Source organism: Mastacembelus armatus, chromosome 9 (genome assembly GCF_900324485.2).
Source record: "Mastacembelus armatus chromosome 9, fMasArm1.2, whole genome shotgun sequence".
Classification (NCBI taxonomy): Eukaryota; Metazoa; Chordata; class Actinopteri; order Synbranchiformes; family Mastacembelidae; genus Mastacembelus; species Mastacembelus armatus.
Window position 1 is genome coordinate 9009981 of NC_046641.1, and position 25889 is coordinate 9035869.

General features: G+C 41.6%; 2 protein-coding genes across 3 annotated transcripts in view; both read left to right on the plus strand.

Moving 5' to 3' along the window:
• pdlim2 (PDZ and LIM domain 2 (mystique)) overlaps positions 1-8254 on the plus strand; it is a 31654-nt gene extending 23400 nt beyond the window's left edge. Inside the window, exons 7-10 of the mRNA XM_026322332.1 lie at positions 1948-2066; positions 5593-5741; positions 6469-6580; positions 7122-8254. Of these exons, the coding sequence (XP_026178117.1) occupies positions 1948-2066; positions 5593-5741; positions 6469-6580; positions 7122-7314 (573 nt within the window). The 3' untranslated portion in view covers positions 7315-8254. The remainder of the gene's footprint in view (positions 1-1947; positions 2067-5592; positions 5742-6468; positions 6581-7121) is intronic.
• Positions 8255-11492: 3238 nt separating this feature from the next.
• adgra2 (adhesion G protein-coupled receptor A2) overlaps positions 11493-25889 on the plus strand; it is a 33715-nt gene continuing 19318 nt past the window's right edge. Inside the window, exons 1-2 of one of the 2 annotated variants that reach the window (XM_026321632.1) lie at positions 11493-11815; positions 11892-12466. In XM_026321632.1, coding sequence (XP_026177417.1) covers positions 12165-12466 — 302 coding nt within the window. In that variant the 5' untranslated portion in view covers positions 11493-11815; positions 11892-12164. Of the gene's footprint in view, positions 12467-25889 lie in introns of both variants that reach the window. The other variant, XM_026321631.1, reaches the window with a different exon arrangement.

The window sequence follows — 25889 nt, forward strand, 5'->3', positions numbered from 1 at the left end:
TACTGTATTGCTTCACTACATCTCCCTGAAAGGATCCCAGAAGTATGTTTGCCTTTCAGCTGTGGCCTTGAGATTGGTTCACAGCAGGAGAGGACATGGATGCCCCTCATCTACTAACCTGATATTGAGTATGTGATCTTGTGAGCCAGCTCTTATTGTGCTGGGTTTATCTTGGGAAAAATCACAGGGACACATCTCATTGATCATTTCTGGCAAACGGTTCCTGGCGTGCACCACTAATCTACCCACTCATGAAGGAAAAAGATGAAAATTGGACTCAATTGAGAACAGAGACATTGTTCAAAGAGTTTCTGAATTGGAAGCGGGTGCTGGCGTTGGACACACAAGTCTTTGACTCCATCAGTGCCACTGTGTCAGCATGGTGCTCCAGCTTGTGTCTGACACGTACGCCTTCAAGTATCTGGGTGGAGACATTTCTCTCTTGGGTGGGATGGATGGATGCAACACTGATGCCAGCTGGTGACGAGAGAAAACCACTCAGCTTTTATTGTGAAAGCTGTGCTCTGGAGTGGACTTCTTCTGGACTCTGCATAGACCTTCAAGTAATAACTTTGTGTCCCGAAGAAACTGGAAGTTGTGAAACTGTTTAGGGACTAGTTGTTTATGTTCATTTTAAATAACCTAGTCATTATGTCATTTGGGGTATTGCAGCAGTACATGCTTTCTGTGATCTATAAATGGCCAGTTTTACAGGTGGTCATGGTTAGATGACAGTGCTGTGGTTAAACTATTTCTTTTAGAGATTCCTGACAGTAAAAGTGTCTGGGTTGAGTTATGGGCTATGCATATTTAGTCCAGGTGTACTGTGTGTTTAGTGTGAACATGTGCCTGAGGTCAGTTTCACTAGTGATTCATTCCTGCCATCTTATGGCATGATTAAAGTAAATAAATCAACCTTTGCACCTAATATATAATTGTGTGCTCCTGTCTTTGGTTTTTGCTAAGCTGCAGCTACAATAAAATGATATTGGCACATCTGCTGAAACTCAGTTTATAAAGTCACATCTAAAGTAGGTATGTGCTGCCCTCTTCTGTCAAAAGACTTTGCTATTAACTTTCTTTGAATTACAGATTTTGTGTAGTGAAGTTTTCAGCTTTTTCTGGATGAGATACTGCCTGTGTGGAACTTTGACATTTCCTACTGAAGGACAAATACAATGGCAAATTGTTATATTTGTAGTGCATCTGGCTCTGCCTTTCCCATCAAACCAACATGAGGGACAGTGCCAAACAGCTGGTGCCACAGTCCATCACCTGTCAGCTGAGAGGGTGAAGTACAACTGATTAAATAGCAATCATGATAAAAACAAGTTAATTGAGTTTGCTGCGATTTTTAAAACTGATCAGTAGGAATGGCCCGCAGGAGCGTGACTCATACAATAGAAATTTAGTTTAATAGGACAAGGCAAGAAAAGATGTAACACAATGAATGGCAAAGTGCATTGTTTATGTACTTGAAAGGGAACAAACTTGTCCAGTTTCAGTCAGTTATCACTGAGAAAAATGATGTCCAGTGTTTCAATATGTGCTCTTTCTCTGTCTGGAGCTCATTTCAGCTAATAAATATCTATTGTTTTGGGTCTTGACTGAATAGAGTATGATGCTCCATCTGTGTAAGGCTGTTTTATTTGAAGTTGGCAAACAGTTCTTGGCTTGAATTCAGAACTTTCTGAGAAAAGGATGCCACATTTGAGTGCCAGGTTGCTGCTCGGTAAGGCAACGATTTAGAAACGCTACTGGTGAAATATTGCCTCTGTACTCATCTCGTCACACCTTTACAGTAACAATGCATAATGATCCAAGCACTTTACAAAATTTAAATAGAGCCCTCTACTCTGAACCACAAAGTTTGGTTTCAGCTTGCTGCAAGAAGATTCTTTCATGCATACTCACTCTCTTGCTTTTGTTGTCACATTTCCTCCACAGGAGCTGTCCCCTTCAGACTACAGAAATAACTCTGTGTCAAGTAGAACCCCGACCCCACCAGGACATTACTCACCTCAAAGTCCCATTGATCGTGATGTACCTGTGTCCCCTCGACGCAGGTAAACAGCAGTCACATTGTACACAATATTAAATTAAAGCAGTAGTAGTTTTAGAGCAGCACTGGTTACACCCGCAGACACAAGCCTAAGAAATCAATGTTGCCTGGCCCTGATTTTCATGTGGGTTTTTATTTTAATATACAGGCAATAAAAAAAATATAGAAGTGTATGTTGATTTATTTGCAAAGGTGTTGTTGCTTTATTACACTGAATTGAGTGTACACTTGACACCGCTATGGTTAGATCAACAGCTCTGATGCTGTTTTAACATAAAATAGTCAACATATATATAAGCTTAATAAAAGTAGCATCTATTGTTGGACTATTATATTGGATTGCACATTTTTGTATTATTGATTATAGCTGTGGTATTTGGAGATTGGAAAGCCACTTGACTAGAAGGATTTCTCCATATTTGTAGTTTTTTCCTCCTTTTGGAGGTCTATGTGAAGACATAACTGCAAGTGTTAATAGAGTGAAAGGTCCTTTAGTCAGCTTGTCATACTGCTGTGTTGCAGCTGGTTCGTGCTAGGTAGAGCGGTTTGCAGCTGCACTCTTGAGTTGACAACTACAATTTTGAAACACTATTTTGACCACCTGTACTTTGAGTTAGGTTTTTCCTCCTTCGCCTCTTCTAATGAGGAGATATAGTTTCATAGAGTGCAGGTGCTTCCCTTTAACCTTTTAGTATTCATGTAGACTCACCAATGTTTGTTGTCCCAGCAATAGTGAAAATATTTTAATCCCTTACATAATCCTGTGTCCACTCTCTGCTGGTGAGCCTGGTGACAGTGTTTTCACAGTGCAGGATGGTTGACTTTAGCCCCTGCTTCCCCCTGGGTAACTGTAGCTAGTGATATGGCATGTCAGCAACTGCAAAAAAAAAAAAACCCTATTTCCAAAAAACTCTGGTTTTACTTCTTCCCCCCGATTGGCCCCCAGTCTGGAGCCCCCAGCCTGCAGAGTGAGCCTTTCCTTGCTCCACCCCAGCCAATCAGACTCAGTGACACCCATTTACCCACCCCTTTGTGTCCCGTGGCCAATGATTTTCAGCCCAGAGGCACACCTTTCAGTCAGACTCTTGTTTTTCTGTCTCATCTGGTTTAGATAGAAGTGTGTGTTTGGTATCTGTGTATGCTAATACTGTTTTCTGCTAGTTCTGAATTGTTTACCATTACTGGCAAGAATAGTTGAGCTCTCTCTCTTTGTTCCGTCTTTCTTTTTAAGGTGAGTCTGGTCATTTTGAGTTATGCATTTTGATTTCTTCTGTCAGGATGTTCTGACTTTAGCTGTTATACTACATGTGTTTTAGAATGTAGCCTTTTGATCCTAGATGTGCTTTGATTACACTCATTTTGTGTCCCTGCTTTGACTAGATTGTTATCATTGGTTGGTTTTGCCAAGTCTGGATATGGAAACCAGCAACACATTAGTCTCAGACAGTCCATTTATAGAACATTTGAAAGCACTGATGACAGACAAATTTTCTGGTTTCTGGGGAAATGTGCCGGCTTGTACTGTGAATCCTTACACTCAACTGCTTGTTCAAATACATGTCCTTCACTCTGACCCATTTTTGTATTCATCTCATTTGACCCAGACTTTCCATTTGTTTTGAGATTGCATGTTAGAAGGGATGGCGAGTGCAACGAAAAGGGGAAATGGATTGCTGAGGGTGGAGCTGAGCATGTGGAGAACTTAGAGGGTGTGCTTTAGCGGTCTGTTTTCAATTTGAATCATGTTCGGTGATGCAGAGGAAAAGGTCTGAGCATTTGTTTTTGGTTGCATATTTGTTGTCCGTTTGCTCTGTCCTGTTTCAGACATGTCCATTTCGTGGAACACAAGCTCTTCCAGCTGAAATGCAGGCAGAACATACACACACAGCTGTTCTTTAGGCGTAAAGCCTTTACAAACATGCTCAGTTTGATATGTGTCTAGTATATGTAGCACAATGACGAAATTTAATGTGTACACAGTTTACATTATTATTTAGTTTATTCTTTTGTGTCTGTACTGTGACTGAGTATAATGTGTTGACTTTCAACTTAAACAGTCATAGGCAAAATGCAAAAGTCCTTTTCTTTCACAGTCACTACAGTTTATGAACAATAGAGCAGGACATTGATCCTAAACATAAAACCAGAGAGCTGACCTTAGAACTAAAATGGTGTTGAATGGGTCATGTCAATCACCTGACCTCAGTCCAGCTGAGCAGGTGTTTAAACGACTGGAGGCAAAAGCCCAAAAGAGCAAAAAATGAAGACAGCTGTAGTATGGAAATGGCACATATTCACTGAGCTGTTGAGTCAACCATACTAGACTATAGAGGTTTTGGCACCATCTACATGGCACGACTTTATCTAAGTTAAATTTGATAAGTCATTTCATCACAGTAAACATACAACGGTACACTGGGGTACAATGATTGTAAGCAAATTCAAGGCTCAAGAGCAACGTTTGGGTTTACAGGTCTCTAGATAAGGTCATTGTCTCCAAGTAAATCCTTCACAGCACAGGTGTCAGTCGAACACTAAATGGACAGATTTGCTGTATGTGACAGGCAGGACAGTCAGTCAGCCTAAGTTGATTGACTATGGCTGACAACCTGTCCGCAGGTAGAAGGCATTAAGCCACACCTAGCCAGGCTACTGCACCTGGCTAACCGGTTTTTACTGACAGCAGACACTCAGCAGCTCCATTAACACAAATACACTGGTGTGTGATCATACTTTTGATTTTGTGCTTCATTTTACTTAACAGTACAGTCCAGATTGTAATGCAGGCAGGGGGAGGGACTGGTGTTAAAAACACATTTAGTATGGAAGAAGTACATAGTAAAAAAGAACTGCCTTTCCACCACACCAGGGGCAAAGAATTTGCTTGTAAAATGAGCCACTGTTCTGTTTTCTAATTTCTTAATGAGCCGACGGTGAAAGCTTCCTCTCCCCACCCACCTCTCCTGCTCATTAATTGGCTAGAAATGGCCACAAGGTGCAAAACTTAGTTTTCTTGTTGTTTCCTGACTTTGTAGACAATTAAAAAGTAGTGGGTATAATTTGTGCATTGTACTATCAAGCTGCTTGCCAGGCATAAGACTTTTTAATTCATTTGCACAATTATGGTTGCTGTAAAGCTTTATTCATTACTTTGCACTTGAAAATGCTTATGTGCTCTACAGCTTTCAGCATTTTGTTCTGTTTTTACCTTAAGGTTGTTTTCTCAGAACTGTGCTTGTTGTAATGGGATAGAAGGGGGACCCTGCTGAGCTCATGATGTGTGACTGGGCACTATTTGGCCTCTTCCCTGTGGTGTGCAATATAGACTTCATGCTTGAAGGTCAAAGTCTTAAAGCCAGCTGCTGCCCCTTCCTTCATTTCTTCTGGATTCAATTAAACCAAACTCACAAGGCTTTCATAAACATCAGCTTCCTACTGGAAGCATGACTAGGAGCTTGACATACACTATGATTTTTAGTGAATGTTATAACCTGGGACCTGATATATACTGTTATTTCTTCCACATACAGCAGTGTGAGCTCTGACTTTGCCATGCAGAGATTTGACAGAGACTCAGAGGTGTACAAGATGATCCAGGAGAATAAAGAGTCCCGCTCAGCACCTCGCCAGTCCAATACCTTCAAAATGCTGCAAGAGGTCCTGGAGGCTGACGAGAAAGGTTAGAAGCATTACTAACAAACATTAAAAATGTGTAACCTTTTCTGTAATCAAGGTGCACATTGTGTGCACCAACACTTTCTAATTCGTTATAATCACACTTTTCAACACGGATGATGTTAATTATGTTCAGAGTGTTTGTAATTGAAATAAACAACCTTTCATAGGATAAGCATTTGTTGAAGAATGGTTTGAATGTGAAAACATTACACAGAGGAGCAAAAGCCATGGGACTGCATATATTTTACTTATTTAGACTGGTGGCTTCTCTTCATAACCCTGTTGGGTTGTTTTGGTATCTGGCTGTCATGTTCTCTAACCCCATCTTAAAATCATTCACATCAAATGTACATCATGCAGAACAACTAAGTGTGAATTGGTGAATAGTGGCTTCCATATGACCATAGCCTGTGCTCGATGGTGAAAACAGCTCTCCTGTGTGCAGTTCATGTTGTGAAAAGCACATCATGGAATGTGTCTGTTCTGCCTTTTGCTTTGATAAATGGCGGTGCAAATAAATCCAGGTCGTAATATAGCAAACTTTCATGACATGATAATGACCAATGTGTGGAAAGCCTTTTGATGGAGCATGTCCCCTGGGTGATGAACTAGTGGGAAAAACAAATAAACTCTAGTGATTGAGGGCAGTGAAGAGTGTTGTGATGAACAGAGACACAAGCCTGTCAGAACAACCTTGTCAGCACTGTTCTTCCTGTGTTTTACTCCAGAGGCAGCTCGGCGTTTCCCAGGGAATCTTTCACCCAACGCCCCAAAACCAAGCACAACAGTGGGAGGAGTCAACAAACAGCACACCTGTGAGAAGTGTGGCACCAGCATTGTGTAAGTCTGTCTGCTACAGCTGCACGCTTCCAGGATGATCATTTCTGGAAGTTGTCTAAACAGGTCTTTAGATTGACTATGCATGTAATTACTGATCACATTGAAAGTGTTCATTTCAAAATGTCTCTGAAAGTTCTGATTGTCATATTGAGTCTTGATAATTGTATTATTACTCAGTTTTATTTTATTTAAAGCAAAATTTGGCAATTTTTTTTTTTAAGTTTTAAAATCCAATGCCCAATATCCATATGAGTTATATGGCTCAGATCAAATATTCAGACCAAATAGTGTCAAAACGGCATTGAAATAAAATGGCAGTGCATTTGTTTTATAGGGAAATGAGGTAACACGAACATGCTAATATTTCTTTTTTCTTTTTTTTTTTTTTTTTTTTTTTTTTTCAAGCTCCAAATGAAACTTAATGCTATTCTTTTTGTAATCTGACTCTCAAGTTGATTTGCCTTGAAAATGAGGGGAGTGATTTCACCCTGTTGTCAGACTAGTGTTTGTCGGGTCCCTGACTGCGTTCATCTTTCCACAGCACACAGGTTGTGCGCATCACAGATGACCGCTTCCGCCACCCAGAGTGCTACACCTGCACAGATTGCGGTCTTAACCTGAGGATGAGAGGGCACTTTTGGGTTGGAGATGTGATGTACTGTGAGAAGCATGCCAAACAGAGGTACCAAGGCACAGCTAGTTCCCCTCAAACCACCGTGTCCCCTCGCCAATGAGTCTGCCTCTCCACACCTGCCCTGTTCTGGACATAGAGTGACACTTGTCTTCTTGAAGCTTTGCCTCATCTGGCAGAGTTAGAGACCTTGGGACGGGACATAGAGGTGGACAAATTTAGAGAGCATATTCTTTTTTTTTTTTGATCACATGTAATCATATTTTGCAATATTTTTGATTCACTTTCTTGCCTTTCTTTTTGAATGAAATTTGGGGATTAGTTTTTCATATGGCCCAGCCTCCACACTTCCCTTAGGTTATTCTTAGGTCTAATGTTACACAGCTGCCATGGACTCAAGCCACATCACATTGTACCAAGGCCATATTTACATAACTCTAATACTTTAGACAGGCCTGGCCTTCTGCAGATCTGGATAATGATTGGACTCTCCAGCTAACACAAAGGGACCAAAATCTCACCTGCGCTGCATGCCATTTAAAAAATGTACTGTACACCGACTGCTATGTGTGGGTGTGTGTGGGAGCGTGCTTTCACATGCAGACGTGTGGTCGCTTCTGCATGCCTTCCCTGCATCTGTATGTGTGTGGCCGCACACGTGAGCAAGAGGAAAGGGAGGGGGCTCTAAGTTGTTACAGACACAAAGGAATTTCAGTTTTGTGCTAGTCAAGCCAAAAGCCCTTGGGTTTTTCTGTATTTCTGTTTTTTAAGCAGATTTCTGAGTAGAAAAATATTTCCTGACCTTTTTTTGCTGTTTGGTTGCTTATGAGGGACTATAGTCATTCAATATACAAATATTTTTGATGTTTTTGTGATTGAACAATATTACATAATATAGACCACCTGTAAAGCATAATGTGTTTCCAGGACATTTAATAGGAAAATAATTAATGCTGATACTGCACTTTTCCATTTACAGCAGTACTCAGAGATACGCTGTGTTTTCATTTCCTTTGACACTTAATAAAATCGCACAATCTGAAGTCTCTTTAGTGATGTTGTGTTGGAATTATAAGTGTTGTGTGAGAATGTCTTTGTACCTTATTACTCTTTGATGACTTTCGGATGATACCTGCCCTGTCTGTATCTGTATGAGAAAGCAGCACTGGAACTGTCCTACTGGTACTGAATTTATTTTGGCATTACTGGTGTGGAAGTGCACTGTTCACCTTTCGTTTCACCACCTTTCCGTATAGTACTAAGACTGACACCTCTCTCTTTGACTGAGCAGTTGTTCTTCTGAAAGTTGACAGCAGACAGATCCCTGTTCTAAGAAGACAGGTTCGACAAGTACAACAGGGTGTTACATCCGACAGACATTGCAGCAGATAAGCAGAGTGAAGTATAACTGAGAGTTTGAGAGTTCTTAATATGAAATGTGAAGCTGACCATAGCAAAACAGCACCCAGGGTTGTCCAACTCTTCCATATAGTTTTTTTTTTTTTTTTTAAACTTTTCATAGTAATAATTAACTATGCTAACCAGAAGGGGGCAGCATTACTACAGTTTGAATTCTGTTTAAAAGGGTTGCAAAAGAGAGATGACATATGTGTTTCAAGACTTTTTGGTGTTACTAGAGTAAATTCAGTCACTGCTGACTTAAACATAAGTTTATATCAGCATGCTAGAAACAAAGCACAAGTTGTCTTTGGAAAATGTAGGTAAGTGTACAAATTACGTATGATTGTACCCAATTACGTCTTGAGTGCTACCTTCAAAAATGTATTACAAATATTTTATATGAATCTTACATAAATACATAATGTCCAAATAATACAAAAAGTTTTGTGGCAATATTGACAGTAAATGATCTGCTAATAGAATAAACAATTCTGCTGTTACTGCTGCAAATAATTCCTGATGATTGTCTAATGCATTTAATGAAGAAACGTTTGGCACCACATGATTTGATAACCCTGTTAACAGGCACCATTTTTATAAAAAAAAAAAAAAATGCCCATAACTGCAGGAGTGTGTGGGTACTGACTGACAGCAGCTCAGAGAGGGTGTGCCTTCAGTCTGCTACTCATTACACCACTAGATGTCATGGGCTCCTCGGGAATGACTGAGGGCTCTACACATGGCCTGATATTTGCGTCCCTGGCTGAACGTTTTCTTGTGTTTATCCACGGGTAGAAACAGTATCACAAGCCGTGCCTCAGTCTCAGCAGTCACTTTGTCCAGTTCACGTTTCTGATTATGCCAAAAACCCCACTGTTTTTAGATATTTCTGCTATAACCTGTTTTGGAGGACAAATACAACATGGCCAAGAGGAATCGTATCTTTCATCTCTCATTATCTGTCATATGTTTCAAAACCTTGTGTTACTTCCAGCAAGAATCTTTCCAAGACATTATCTCAGTTCTACTTTTTGAGCCTCTAGCTTCTCTGCGTTCCACCTTTCCATCCTGATGTTCTCCCCTTTCTCTATACCCCACCTGGAATGGACTCCAGATGTGGAATAGAGTGAAGGAGAGATTGCTTGCTTGGCTATAAGGATGAGGGGGCTGTGGGGTGCGTAGAGAGAAAATGTTGGAACAACATTAAAGTTTGTCTGGATGCCATTAAGTACAATTTGATGTAATGTGCAGTTTGGGACGTGACATTTTAAATGGAAACTGTGCTCTCCAGATGAGAGAGATTTGGGCCTTGTGGAGTTGAAGGGGGGTGTTGTACTTGAAGCCTTATTTAACTGCTTGGATAAACAGCCCTCTGTTTCGTTCCTGAGCAGGCGCCCATCTACTCCTTGTGCTTTCTTTCAATAATCATGCTGGCTTTCCAAGCCCACTCCACTGTACAGTATCATGCACAGGAATAACAAACCCAGGGTCCACTCTGTGGGTCAAAGCACAGTACGCCATTATACTGCTGGGCATGTTCGCATGACTGAGGTGCCTGCAGTTTGGGAATGTCAGTGGATACATGTCAAACCCAATTGCATAAAGTCCCTTTTCAAAAGCTTTGCTGCTTCACCTTCTCATACTTGGAAACACTCTCCAGATTTGAATCACCAGTCTCCATCCTCCTGGGCCTCTCGTATATCAAAAAAGTATTTTTAAAACAGAAATCCATTAATGTATTGTGGGAACTCTCCATACACATGGGGAAAACGTGAAAAGGAGACCTTGAGGAAGTTTATGATACTTCGTATTTTTTGGATTGTGTGTGATTCTTTCAGGGAAAAATGTCTGATTTGAAAAATATTATTCAACAACAAATTTGAGTTTTGGGGGATATTCTCTGAAAGTGACTCTAAATTGAAACCGTTGCTTTCTGCTGGTTAAGTGTAAACATGCAGTAGATCTGTTAGACTAAATATATCTCTTTTGAAAACATGAGCAACATATGGTAAGCAAAGAGCAGGCTCGCTCTAATTTGATTCTGAACTGGGCTTCACTCCGGGGTCAGTTCCATGGCACCAGCAACACTGTAAGTGAGGCCATCGTCACATAAAAACTCATATTAAAGTACCCATCTATTGCAATGTTTTATGGGTAGTTCGCTGTTGCCAGTGGTCTCTAAGTGAATATTAACATAATTGCCTCTGAGATACAACTCATAACAAACAGTATGATAGTCTCTTACGTTTTCAACATCCGACTCTTTTGTGCTGCCATTACTCTTGCTGCAGTAACAATATAGAATTTACTGGTCTTTCTATAAAAGTCTTTACTTCCTCTCCTTCCTGCTTGATTGAATGAAAAAGCCTTTGATCTGCTGAAACACGCAATACACAAGAGGCCTTCAGCACTCATTCATAACTTTAGTTTGTTGTCCAATGGCAGGCACACATTCAAATCCAGACTTTCCTGTCTTCTACAACCTGCATGGAAATAGCTCATTCAAATCAAAAAAGCAGCAAAACAACAGCAGTTTGGCACTGACCTCTACCATTTTTAATCCCTTTATGACATTATGGATATTATATCAGAACTCCACTTGCAGTGTGATACATGAAAAAAAAAAAAAAAACTCAAATATGGCTCAGTTAACAGAATCTGGGCGACAGTCAGAAAGTAAGTCATTGCAACGGTGTATTTTTTGTTTGGTTTACTATTTTTATATATCATTTAGCTCTATTACTACACAAAATGCTGAGTCCTGAAGATAAAGGTATATAACGTCAGTTCTGGTGTGTTTTACCACTGATCCCATGTGAAACCTTTGGCTGGGCTGGATGCGCTAGGACCGCGGGGACCAGCGCGCAGACGCAGACAGAATGGGCGCACTTGGGGCTGTAGCTGAGTGAGTTTGAGTGTGACAGAGACAAGCAGGCAAAACCGCTAGATTTTGGGAATTACACAGGAGCCGAAACTTCTTGTCCGAATTAATGGTTTTTGCCTCCTGTTCAAATTTATTACAAATTGCGCTTGATACAAACTCCGGAAAAAGCAAAGTGGAAACTTTTAAGAGCAACGAAACAACTGACAGAAGTTTGAGAATACACTTTTTTTTTCCCCTCACATATATGACAGAGCGGATCCGGCTGTGGCTGCTCAGTCGCGAATCTCATGAAGTCCTGGATTAAGTTTTAGATGTGGAGGTAACGGGCACTCCCAAGTATCCAAAAAGTGATGTAAATATTTGATGGTAATTAATACGCCCACTAACTGTTTCAGACAGGATACTACGCCCGTTTGTAGCTGGTGACGACGTTTGGAGAGACTCAGACGTCCCTTGGATTAATTAACTAGTTGGACCAAAGGGAGTTGTGCGCCCGGGCTGCCATGACATAACGGGACACTTGGAAAATCAACGGTGCTGAAGGTTTCTGAAATGACCGGATGATGTGTGATCATTACTGAGTTAATCATTCATTCAAGACCTGAAAGATCCTTTTATTTTTCTTGCCCTCCTTACACCCTCTGGAAGCTTCATGGTGGAGATATGGGATGACTGGAGGCGGGGGTGCAGCTGAGGTGAGAGCCAGCCAAAGGACAATGTTTGCGCCTGGCATTGGCATCCCTTTGCTGCAGGGACGTCTGGTACTGATGCTGCTCCTGCTGTCCGCCTCCGAGCCGAGGCTCTCCCAGGCTTGTCCCGGTCTACTCGGGTCCACCAGCGGCTGCAGCTGCAAAGAGGAGCGGTCCAAAACGCACGGCGTCCAAGCTGTGGGGAGAAGGGTCAGCTGCAGCAAGGAGGAGCTGACTGAGCCTCCGGACGTCAACCTGCTCCCCAACCGGACCGTCACTCTGTGAGTTAAAACAGCCTGACAAGTTTACAGTAACTCATGACATATCATATATTGTTGCTGTAAGCATCCTGTTGTGGCCTGTGTCTGGGCTGTAGTTCGTGTCTCTGATAACATTATGACCTTACATTATGGAGTCATGCATGTCCACTAGACCAGCAGTCACTTTGCCTTCTCATATTTTCTAAATATCATTTGGAGCATGAACATGTGTTCACTAATCCTGCTCTATTTAATGTAAGTCAATTATAATTGGCTCAGGAACCAGTGTGACGGTTCAGTTTTAATGGAGTAATTCACATAAAGCTCCTCCAAATGAACTATAGTTTCACTTATCTCATCAGGCCCACACAGCCATTACTGTGACCCCATGACCTTAGTTTTAACTGTACTGAGGACCTGCTGCTGTAACGAGGCTTGTTAGGTCAGAAGTTTACATCTTGATTTAGTTTATACCAGTAGTGCAGGGCAGAGCGTCGCCTCTCTGTAAAGCATTAAGAAGATCAGTGAGAGTGCAGGCTGACTGTAGCCATCACCGTGGCCCTGCCTCTTTGACACAACTCTGTCACTTTAAATTTGACTCTGACCCAAGCAGGCTCTCTGAGTTCATCTCACGCTTGCTCTCTCCACCACCACCCTCTGCACAGGGTCCAGCTGACTTGGCCTTGCAGAACTAGAATAAACAGAAAACACATTTTTGAGCATTTTATATCAGAGTCTGTGCTTTACCGCTGGGTTGGCTCCAGCTTTTAATACCACAGCACTTTCCCTCGCAAAGTCCTTCTGGTGAGAGCCGACAACACCAGAACCATTTGGTGGGAACTGGACAGCACTGGTTCTGGGCCAACTTAGTTTGATTAGTTTTTTAAAATTATGGAGCGGTTACTTGTGGGGTCGATTTGGACACGACCTGAGAGGGCCACATCATGAGCCAAAACACACAATCTTTCATGATGGATGCGCCACCAATCTATTAGCGACACATTTCTGGGTGGTGTTTTTGCTCAGTTAAAATGCAGCATTTTCTTCACAGCTGCTCAGACTTTCTGAAGGCACTGCTTGTTCCCACAGTATGTTACTGTCTGTACTGTGACCCAGTGGGAGAAATGTTAGCTGTACATGGGCACAGGAAAGAAAAAAACGAAAAAAGAAAAAATTGCCCCACTGCAGCGAGCATATGAGGTAAAGTAAGGGGATTTATGCCCCAGGAGGGCTGAAGCCAGCCAGCAGTCCGTTTATAGGGCCTTATGTTTCTTGCTTAATAAAGGCAGAATAAACATCTGGAGAACACATTGCTGAAAACCAGTGGAAAAATGGCTTGGGTGGCAGTGGTCGAGGTGATTAAAGATAATCTTCCATCCCCACACCTACTAATTTTGGTTGAGATGTTTTTGTACAGATGTTTAGCATTCTGTGACACATTCATGCATTTCTGTACAAGGAGCAAACAATTCCACGCATACTGCACCAGTTTCTTTACATTTCTCGTGAACTGGAAAGTTCATTTTCCTGAAGATTTGATGAGTTCCTTAAGTGCCCGTGCTCCCATCGTTGCTCGTGACATTAGCTCCAGATGTGGAATGTGAGAAGTTGTGTTGATATTCGTGTTATTCCTGACATTCCTCAGTCCGCTCAGAGGCTTGCAGACAGTATCCCACGTGCAGCAGGGGAGCGTTCTTCGTGCCCTACGACACCCTGGTCCCTCCCCACAATCGGACAGCATGACAGCCAGCCCTGTTGCCGTCTCTCCTGGGGCAGCCTCCATGCTGATCAGGCAAAGGCTGGAGGACACCAGGCCCAAGGCTTCCGGGGCTGGCTGCTACGTGTAATGCACAACAGCTGGCCCCTGTGAACATTCCAGCTGAGGCCCCTCAGCCTCATGGGAAATCCCGATGGGGATTTGTTTATTAAAGCTATTAGTTTGTTGTTTGTTGTTTCTGCCAGCCATAAAGGAGCAACCAGTTGCTCCAATATTATCGCCTCCTCCTTTGGCTCATCACTGCTTCTCTGAACTTTGATTACACTGCTGCTTGTCAGATTATACACTGCACCATTTCTATAAACTCACACTTATCACAGGTTTAATGATGCATTTGGCTGTTTGCAGCCTTCCACAATGTGCTCCAGTCGTCTGCCCCACTTTCCCTCTTTTTTTCCTCTATCTCCAGGTCCCCATTTCTCTCCCCTACCCACCCCCTCTATCATGAGTTCATCCACACGCAGTAACTCTCAACCTAAATATTTAGTCGTCTTGGTAGGAAACTGCCATGTCCAAACTCCTTCCAGATGTGAGCCTGCGCAGGCTTGTGTTTAGGCCTAATTATGCACGGCTGCAAAGGAGCTGGATCACTGGGAGTCGAAGAAGAGCGAAAGGGTAAAGAGGGGAAAACAGATAAGGGTGTGAAAGCGAAAAGCGCAGTTGTTGGGGAGAAAGCAGGAGCAAAGGACGGGAGCTGAAAAGACATTGAAGCGAAGGAGAAAGTTGAACAGGAGGAGTGGAAGAACTGAGGAGAGGGAACCAAGAGGGGAACAAAAGAAAGAGCAGAGCACGAGAGAGGATGGAGGAGGGAGAGGGGAAGCTTGGCAGGCGGTTCAGAGGGATGTGCCCCTGGAGACTGAATACTCCCCAGCCCCTGACTAACAGATCTTCGACACTGGGGTGAGAGGGAGGAGGAGGCAGGGTTCCTCGGTATAGCATAGCTTCCCTTCCAAAGCATTGCGCCATGTCTGCTGAAAGAGTGTGAAAGAGTGTGTTATTTTCTGATGAAAAAAATCTGTGTCTGTGGGTGGATACATATCATAGAAATTCAGACTATAGCTCAGAAACACACCAAGCAATCACTTCTCAGCGCTGTGTGTTGGCAGCGTTGTTTGTTTTATTGTTTTAATTGATAACAGACAAATGAAGCAAACACATACTGGCAGTCCATGTTTGAATGTGCTGGTCCTTCGGAGCTTGTGGCTTTTACCCAAACCGTACTCCTCCCATGGTGCATTTTGCTGTCATCGTTGTCAGTGACTGATGACTTTTGGCTCACTGGATGCCAGCCTGAATGAGTGGGCACAGATGCTCAGGGTGGGTGCTCAGCATGCCCGTGCTTGGTCTGACGCCCCTACACCCAGGACACCCAGGACAGCTGCAGCTGCAGGACAGTTGCTCCTGGCATGTTTGCACTTGCTGCTGGCTGCTAGTAAGGGCTTTAAGATAAAAATATTCCAACTATATTTTTATCAGTATGGATCACTACTGTAAATCAGCAGCTCCAGCTTATACAGCAGAGGCTGTTGTTGAACAAATTATGGAGCTTTTTTTTTTTAGCTTGATCTTTAAAGCTATTCTTAATGGTTATTTGTTGTCATAATCAGGGATGTGGAGATTGATACCACTCTCATTTCTGTATTCTAGATAAAAAGGCAGCCAATTAGCTTAGCTTAGCATAAAGACTGGAAACAGGGGGGACAGTTAGCCTACTCTGTGCAAAGCTGAATTTGCTTCTCAGCTCTTCTTAAGTTCACCTGTTAACAGGTTATATCAGTCATTACATTTAGCATTATGCAAAAACTGTGTGTGTAGTAGCTTCATGTGGAGAGCAGATTTCCCTAAATATTAAACCTTTCTGTCAACCTAAATGTTTCTGGGTGTTGTATTTGTCATGAGTTCAAATCTTGAACAGCTTCAATTATTTTTAAAAACGTATAAGTTGCAAGTCAATTCAAATTTCTGAAACTTGAATGCGATCTAAGCGTTTCAGAGATTTAATTTGCACTTTGCGGGCTTATTGAGCAGCTACTGTATGTGCTGTCATCCTGAGAAAGGCAATTAAAAGCTAAAAAAAAACACATCAATAAAGCATTTTATTAGCTTCAAACATAAAGAAAAGATCAACAGTAACACAAGAAGAAAGGCCTTGTTGCTAGTTTATTATTTTTTATTACTTCATGTTTTCCATAGGGTTCTTTACTGGGGTTACTTTCTGGAAATAATAGTTTAGTCTATTGGGAAACACAGTAGAGAGGATGTTTTCCCCCTTGTTTTTTGTATTGGATTAAACCAATTATAAATTAAACATTAATATCAAACTGTTCCTCCAGCACAGTTGATGAGGCTATTCAGGATCCCCAAACAACAGAGTGATGCCTGAAATCATCCTGAGTACAACAACAACCAAAAAAACTGATGAACTGATCTTCCGCTGGAAGGGTTGGGAGATTTAATGTGCCTTTTTTCTCAGGCACTTCTGATGCAGAGGACAGTTTGGTTTCTGTGGTTCCATTTAGTCAACCATTATGCAGTCTGTTATGATTTACTGAATCTGAAGAATCCCGTGTGTCTCTGCGCTCTCAAAACCAACTCACCTCAACAGTATCATCAACTGGCTACAACATGAATCCATGTGCCTTTAATCACAATTTTATCTTCTGACTCAGATTGTTTGTCTCTCAATTGCGGCCCAACTGTGGACGGATACCGAAGGGCCAGCAGATGTGTTGGTTTATGTTGGGTCTGTGAGTCAGTATGTGTTGAGACGGGAGTATGTCGCTGAAACATCTCGGTCATCTTATCAGCAGAGAGAATTCCAATATCAGGCGGACTGCTGCACCCCAGGCATTCCTGCAGCGATTGGGTTTATTTATGTGGGGAAAGGTGTTGAAAGGAGGGGTGGCAGGCTCTCCTCCACACATGTTAGGTGGGACAGTGGTCAAACAGTAAATCAAAAAAGCAAACAAAAGCCCGACACTGGATACTCAGAGCTTTTTACTCAGCTGCAGCACCTGCCTATGCCACACAAGACTTGGATTTTATTCTGGTCTCGTGGGCTCAGGTGACACTGGAGTGGAACATCTCCATGCTGTACTGTGCTGTACTGTAGTCACCCGCCTGTTCGGATGATGAATGTGTACAGTGCATATCACTTATCACCTTGTTGTGTTTGTTGTTTGTAAAAGGCTGCTCTATAAGGACTTGGCAAAAATAGATATGTGTTGTCAGAGTAATCTTATACCCCCAAGTGGGTTTTTATTATTTTAGTTTTTCCTTTCACGCTGCTCTCTTCTTATCTTACTCCAAAAATGCCTGAGTTTGACTTTTCTTTGCCAGCGCTAACTTCCCTCTCCCTGTGTCTGACCACAGTGGCCCCAGAGTTCCTGCTCTGGGTCGACAACACATGGATACGGATGGAGATAATGGACGTCTATAGTGGGAATGCCTGTGGCTGCAGTGCATGTGTGTGTCTGTATTTGTACTTCTATCTTTCTATCTTTGTGAGGATCTTTGTGTAATTCTATTGAGTGAAGATATTTTAGGAAAGGAAGGAGCTTTTGAAATACAAGTGTGTGTGTGTGTGTGTGTGTGTGTGTGTGTGCCACCTCTTAGAGTGATATGCTTACTGTTGAAAACTAATCTATGAAAGTAGTGTAGTCGTCTGTGCGCTTCTGTGGTAATCTATGGGTAATCTGAGTACTTTTTAATTGCTTTTGATTACAGACTTACTCCATGTATGCACCTACAATAACATGTAGAGTAGATATAGGGTGAGGGAGTGATGAATACATTTTTACGTCAAATGTTCAGATCTTTAGAGCGCTAATGGCAAATGTCTGGTTTACTTTGGAAGCTGTAATACTAGCATGGCAATGCAGCTAATTGTGTCACATTGTTATACGTCATTTTTCAGGCTTTTTAGCTGCAATGTCCAAAAATGTCTCAGCTAACAGCAGCCCCCAGTTAAGCAGTTACATTAAACCCATCATTTTAATGGACTTATTGGAATTTTTTTTTATAGGAAGCTAGAAACAAACTAAGTAACCAGTGATATTAGGTTATTAAGAACGTGCAGCTGAATCCATTTATTTGACAGGTTACTGCCCTGGAAGTATAGTGAATTGTAAAAACCGGAAGGATCATCCAGAAAGGATGAAAACCTTAATACAGGAACTTTTTTAAATTTACAAACATTTCTTATCTGTATGATTAAAAAAAGAGTAAGTCAGTCATACACATATATTTTTACATTGGCTATGGGATTTCAGAGGTTAAAGGGAGAAATAACTAATCTCAATAATCACCTTCTTTTACCCCACACATCAAATTTTATTCATGTATCAGTATGGATTATGGCTACTTATACATAACTATCTGGTTTTATGTACACCTACCAACAACAATTCATTTTTATAATTTCTCTGTAATTATCACTCCAAACTATTTTAATAGTAAATATGCTGTTACACCACATGGAACCACAAGATATTCAAAATCACTTATTTTATAAGTTTCTCTTGTGGTCAATATAACTTGGTTTACAGCCCCAATCAAAGGGACAGAACAAGCTGTGAAATAACACATTAAGCTTTTATTAAAATCTGATGGAGTAAACTGCTGTTTAAAGATACAGCATGAATGTGTTTTCCTTCAGCTGATCTGTCATATAGGTCACTAAGATAAACAACCCAACAAAAATACTACCTTCTGACAGATGCCTCTAAAGACACTGAGATTATCTGGGGCAGAAAATGTTATCTAAGTCTAAATAAAAGCAACCTGATTTCCCAGCAGTCTTTACTCAGGAGCGGAAAACAGACGCTGTTAAGAGACAGAACAATGAGACAATGTTAGCCAGGCATACACCACATTCCACTCACTGTCTCAAAAGGCTAAATTCACTTAATTGCCTCATTAAAAGTGTAAAAACACTTTAGACAGTGATTAAACTGACTATTGTGTTCTGGCTCTGTGGCCATAAACTTTCCATTTCGGTTTCTCTTGACTTGTCTTTGACTCTAAATATTGCAATAATTTACTGCAGTTTTAAACTAAGGCGGTGGTATTTCAACTTATGATCCCAGGCTGTTAATATTCATAGCAGCTTCTTGTTTACATTGTGAAAGTTCACTGGTTGTCCGACTGTATTAAACCGTGTGTAGCCAGTGCAAGCAACACATTTCACCGACACGCTTCATGTTAACAAAACTTGTTTAACTGTCTAATGAGACTAACCCCAAGAGGGGGGCCTTCCTCTCCAGTGTGTATGTTGTGTGTGTGTTAGTCTGTTTGCCTGTCATATGGGAAGGGCGGGCATGGCCACAGCTCTCAAAATAGGCTTCAATCCTCCCCTCTCTAATTAGAGACATTTCAAAAACCCAGATTTTAATTTTAGACTTGCAGCTTTTGGGCCACTTATGCACACACACACACACACACATACACAAATTGAGTTAAGCATACACACTTTTCATATAAATAAATCTGATGGGTCACACACTAGTGCGTCTCAATCTGCACACACACAAGCACACACACGCACACACAGCCACAAACCACAAAGCCTTACTCCCTGGCCCAGCTTGGTAAGCCAAGCACAATGCAGTATACTCTATAATAAGTGGTTGCACATATCAAATGCAGGAGCACACTGTAGCCTCGAGGCAGGAAAGTATGATAAGGAAACTAAGCAATGCTTCTATACCTACTGTACCTACTCTAAACCATCTAATGCATATATTTTTTTACACTTTAACACATTTGGAAAGAATCTGAGCCACTCTCTCACTCCTCCTCTGTTTAATGACTAAATTACTCAATTAGGGTTCACAAAATGATTTCACACAAAATATTTTTCATGCAATTATATGGATGATCCTTTTCATGACAGCCAGTAAATGGGGCTCGTAGCTTGGCAGTGTTCCCTGGTGGCCGCTATAAGCCCTCTGGTGGGTCAGGCACAATGGGCACATTCACATTGTGACATGCATTTGCTGCTAAAGTGCTTGCTGTGCTCAAGGGCATATAGTCTGTGTTGTATTCAGTGCAGTGACTCTCTGAGAACAGGCTCAGGGTACGAGAGGCTCCTGGACTGCTGGCTTAGGTGGTTCACTATCATTCAACAATGAAAGGGTTAAGCTATTTGGATGGACCCAGACACTGAATAGTCTGGAGGCCTCTTTTAAAGTACTTATTGTGACAAAGATGACACAGTCACCTTTCAGTCTGAGAGATGCCTCTGCTTATGCTCTTATATTCCTCCTCCCTCAACCTTTCTCTTCTTGTCTCTGCAATGTGTCCATTAGCAGGAGAGAGACCAAGAGCCTGGGCTTGGCTTCAACTGGTGCAGGTTTTTAAAGCCCGACACAAATACCAACTATCAACAATCATAACGAGAACTTAATGTGCAATCAGCACAGTAGCAAATCTATAATCCAAACATAATCAAACGATCTGCCCCATGCTTACTATGTTGGGGTCAGGTGACCAACAGACACTTTAATTTTTCATTTTAATTTTTTTTCCATTGCCCTCTTACACACATTTATAGACATGAAAATTTACTTTCCAAAAGCTATAAAAACAAAAAAGCCACATTTAGGCTGGCCAAACCTCAGACATGCGAGACAAAATTGAACACTTTATTCAAAACATGTTATCTTCCATCTGAATTAAACTACAGGTTACTTTGTGCCTTTAGATGGCACACCGAAGTCGCCAGATAGAGGAACCTAATTAAAATAAGTGAAAAAACGACTATAATGAATCAGGACACACACAATTTAAGACAAAAGAAAGATAATATTGAAAAACAGTAATAATGTGAAAAACTTGCTATATAAAATTGTACACCAGTTTCAGTGTTAGTATTTGGTTTTGGCTTATTGACAATTTGAGTGTGAAAGTGAGAATGAGAAAGTGTGTCCAAACTTTTGACTGGTAGTGTATGACTAGATTAAAACAAGAAATAGCATTTGCAGAGACGAGTACTGGATAGCTCTATGACACAGCTCTTTGAGTTAAATAAAATGGGACATTCAAACATAACAGAGACATTGTTTATGTTATTAGTAACACTTGTGATTTACCCACTATGACAAGCCAAAAGGCCTATTTGTGTGTAAACAGGTGAATAGTGTACTAGATGGAGGTCAGTCTTGTCTATGAGGATACCCTGCGATGTAGCGCAGTTCTGTAATGGGTTGTGATCTATTAGACCTGACATCTGGGTGGAGAAAAGCAACCTCAGAAAATGCGGTAACAGCCAAATTAAGTAATACAGTTTTTTAATCCATCTTCTGGTTCAACCACAATATTGTGTTGATCCACTACGTCTGTCCTTATTACTCAGAGTGCACATATGTGTGATGTGTATATAAAGGGAAATGGTGCCATGTCTCCTTGGTTTGCCAGTATACTTGAAATGCAAATTTGGCAAGCATAAGCTAGTCAAATGGAAAGCAAAGAGGGAAAATGTAGTTAAAAAAAAACAAAAAACAAAACACCCATGGTTTTGTATAGAATTCTCCCAGCTGCAACATACCCAAATTAAAGTGCTCACACAATGTTGTGCTGTTAGAGTAAAAGTAGATAATCGTATTTTCAGCAGAATTTAATTTCCTCCAAGGAAAATTCCCTCAAGGCAAAATTATTTTTATTTATTTATGTGAACTTAAGCGCTGCCCTGACACAGACCAGCGTGCGCATTATCAAGTCAGCATGCTAATTAAACCAGGCTTAATTCAATAATGACGCACTGAGACTCTCATTGAAAATCACTCTCATTATCCGGCTCCCATTGGTCTCCGAATTAGGGCTGGATTTATGGCATGTTACCAATCTCGTTCAAGGGTTCTTGTCTTTCACCTCGCGTGTGGTCCTCGAGGGTAAGAGACCTATCCAAAGTTAAATGATGTTTACACAGTGGCCTGTTGGGTTGTTTTGACTCTCTTTATTACTCTGAACGTGCGCCTCTCTGTCTCTGTTGGCCTTCGACCACTGGATCAATGCTTGGGCTGGGACAGGAAGTGGAATGTCTAATCAGCACTCATGTATTCATGCTGTTTCATCAGTGACCAACATCCAGTCACACTGTGGCAGCTTGATATATTTTAGTGGTGATGCAACAGAAATACTCTGTATTCACCACTGTATTCACAGATTGTAAAGTGGGAATACACAGATAATTAGAGCAACCAGTTAATCCTGCAGATGAATTCTTATTCCCCAAGAGGCTTGCAGTTACATAAAGCTTACTGTCTAAGTCCGGCATGCCTAAATATTTGGAGGGCAACAGGGGCCAATTGGAGTCAGCGTTTTTTACTCAAATGAATCTCATTCATGTCCTGGACTAAGTGCCAAACCAGGATGGAGCATTTCCTGTATACTCTTCCCTCTTATGAAAACAGCAGCTTTAAGTCTAGCGGAGAGGAAGGATGAGGACTGCAAAGGTATTGACACCAAGCTTTCAGTGGTAATCAACCTCAAACAGCACATCCTGTTGTGTTTGGGCGTTTGTAACATTCTAGCTGTGGTTCAGACAGCAATTAGAAGGATGTGTTTCCCCTCTCCGTCCCTCTGCACCAGGTTGCAATCTGGAAAACTGAAAGGACTGTGTTGTGTCCTGCACACCACAGAGCAGGCCTTCCCCCGCTCCACCACAGAGACAATTCCTCATCGAAGTGACTGGCTGGCAATGGCACAAAACCCGAAGCAGCTGTAAGAAGCTTCTGACTGACAGTATACACACAGGTACACACATGCACACTGGCTTTTCCTCAGACCTGAGGAAGTGTGTTAGTGAGAGACAGCCTTCCGTTGGAGAATCAGTGGGAAGTGAGGATGTAAATCAGTGAGCAAATACGATTTGCGACATGCTGTCATTCCCCTGCGTGGCCCTCAAAGGCTTTGTGGGTTTAGGAAACAAACTGAGCAAAACAACAAAGTGAGTGGCATGGTGCAGGGAGGAGCTGCTGTGGTTTACTAGACTCTCTGCATGGGTTTTACTTTTTCACACTCCATCATGAACCAAGGATTCATTATAATTGTGCCCCAGAATTTCTAAAGATATCAATTTTCTCTTCACTGTTCCAGATTAACTTCAGTTGTCTCAAGGTCAGTGGCAGCCTGACAAGAGATTTAAACACGGTGCCACAAGCTTTTCCCTTTGCAGCACTGCGCAAAGACACAGCATGGCTTTTCTTGAACAAAGGGTAACTGTCAACCTTGAAATGAATTTATCCTTTTAGTTTAACCTTACTTAAGTGCACGAATGGATTGATGGATTTTCTGTTTCATTTCAGATTATTTAGCAATAAAAACATGCAACATGATGTGAAGCAGTAGTATATATGTGTGTTTTTTGTAGTTTACTGTCATTTACTGACCCTGTTTAACCACCATATTACATATGTGTACGCTACACGAGAGAAGCTGCTGTCTGTGCTTCTGTTTGACCTGGCCCCTTTATTATGAGCCCCAGCATTTTGATCTTCTTGTAAATGAATTAGATGAAATGGTTAAGTGGGATCCTGGAGCCTAACATGTGGCCCTGGTTTCTTACATAGATTAGATGGATTCAATTAGCCCATCTGATTTATCAGAGGCCCTTATGGTCTGAAAAGGGTTAAGTGAATGAGAGATGCTAAATGCAGCGCTGCGATACCATCCAGAGTCTGGGCTGAGTTAACATACAGTACTGCCGTGCCATGTCTGATGCAGCCTGTTGCTCTTAAAAAAGTAGATTAATTCATCTGAAATTTGATCTGTCAGTTGTAGAGAAAGAAAATCTTTGTGCATGGTAAAGCTTCAGTAGTACTGAGGCAGATGTTTAGGCCTCCTAGTAGCTTGGACGTCTATGATTAAGAAGCTACTCATCTTCTTTGCTTGTAAAGCTCTGTTAACCTTTGTATACTGCCATGATGAAGCGATGCACTCATATGCCTCAGCTGTCACCTGCCTCACCGGACACAGCTCCGTCTGTCTGATGACTGTCCAGGAAGTGCTCGCTCTACAACCCCTGACCTCTGAAACCGAGTTCTGAATAAACAGCTAATTGGCTGGGTTTCCTGTTTAGCCTGATGGGAACGCCAACTATTTCTGTCTGTTTACAGAGTTCTGCCTCTCTCTCGTTCTCAGACTTGTACTCTCTGTATTGTTTATGAAAGAACAATGTCCTTCAATAAAACTCTTCTCCAAACATCAGGCTGTAGGCGATTATACAGTAGTGTCCAGCCTCTGCAACTCCCCTGCGTTCCTGGAAATCTGTGCCTTTTGTTGTCTGTTGGAGGGTTTCAGGCTGCTCATATTGTGGCCTTTGTTTGTTTGTGAAAACCAGCTTTCAAGTCCTGGTGTACAGACTATCAAAATAATTGAAATATTCTGTGTGGAAATGTCCTAACTTGAGACAAATGAGGGTTATTGTGAAAGGATGACGTGAATTTAATTTTTTTTTTTTTTCATCATGCACATGAATGCAACACTCAAACACATCTGTGCAGGCTTTTAGGAAACTTTGAAATTCGTACACTTAATTGTACGAAAGGTCTGATTTTGTTTTTCTAGGTGTGCGAACATGCACACTGAAGCACATGAAAACCAAACGTGTACAGTCCTCTGACTAATAACTTTTTTCTGCATAATCAGCTTAGTCAAAAAGGAACTGTATCTAAACTGTCTGTGTTGAATTAAATGGTTTGTTTCTTTGCCAGATGTGACTTTCTCCTCTCCTATCTGTACTGAATTATTCAGGCAGTTCCGGATCTTCTGTAGCTTTCATCTGGGGCCTGCATCCAGTTATTGGAGAGATACTGTGCCCAAAGTCAAGGGAGAGACCTTAAAGACCAGGAGTCATAGGTTCAAATTCAGGCTACGCCACGAGAGGAATGCTCTCGTAACAGCCACTCTAAAAACGTCTTGACTTAATAACTGTGATTTATTTCAACGTTTCTGTGAGGATTTGTGAACATGACATGTTTTTATTTTTTTCCAGAGTTAAAAATAAGGCACTGAACTGCAATGATGTCAGTTTCTGAGGCTTTGACTTTGGAAATGAATGTGGGCTTTTTTTCCCCCCCGTTTTATTGATGTAGCACAATTTGACAGCACAACTCAGCAGCTTTTGTTTCTGGATTTCAGTCCAATTTACATTTTTCTGGTTGCTAATTTTGGCAGATAATTGTAGGAAGCTATTGACTGAGTTGTCCAGGATAAATGGAGCAGAATATATTTTGCTTTCCATGTCAGCTATCTTTTTGTCTGCCCCTAAATGGATAGTTTTGCTCTCTTCACATCGTCCTAATATTGTAACTGTCAGTACAACTACCGAAGAGAAGAAATAAGTCAGGCCGCTACGTGCCTGTATACGAAGAATGGATTATTAAATCTGGTCATTAACTGAGCTGGAAGGCGCAGAGCTGAAGGTAGTGTTTTTATTGATGTGGCAGGAAACAGAAGGGCCGACTGCTGCTGCTGAATCTGTAAATCTCTGTTCACAGTCAGCGCCCACTTTTAAAGACACACACACAGCTTCAGTCTCTCGATTACGACCACACTTAATGTCACAAACAGCCCATTAAGCCCCATGTGGTATGAGCGAAGATGATGTGAAACTGAAGGGTGTGTTAATGATGCCGATCTCTCGCCGGTCCAGGGCCCCTGCTGTTC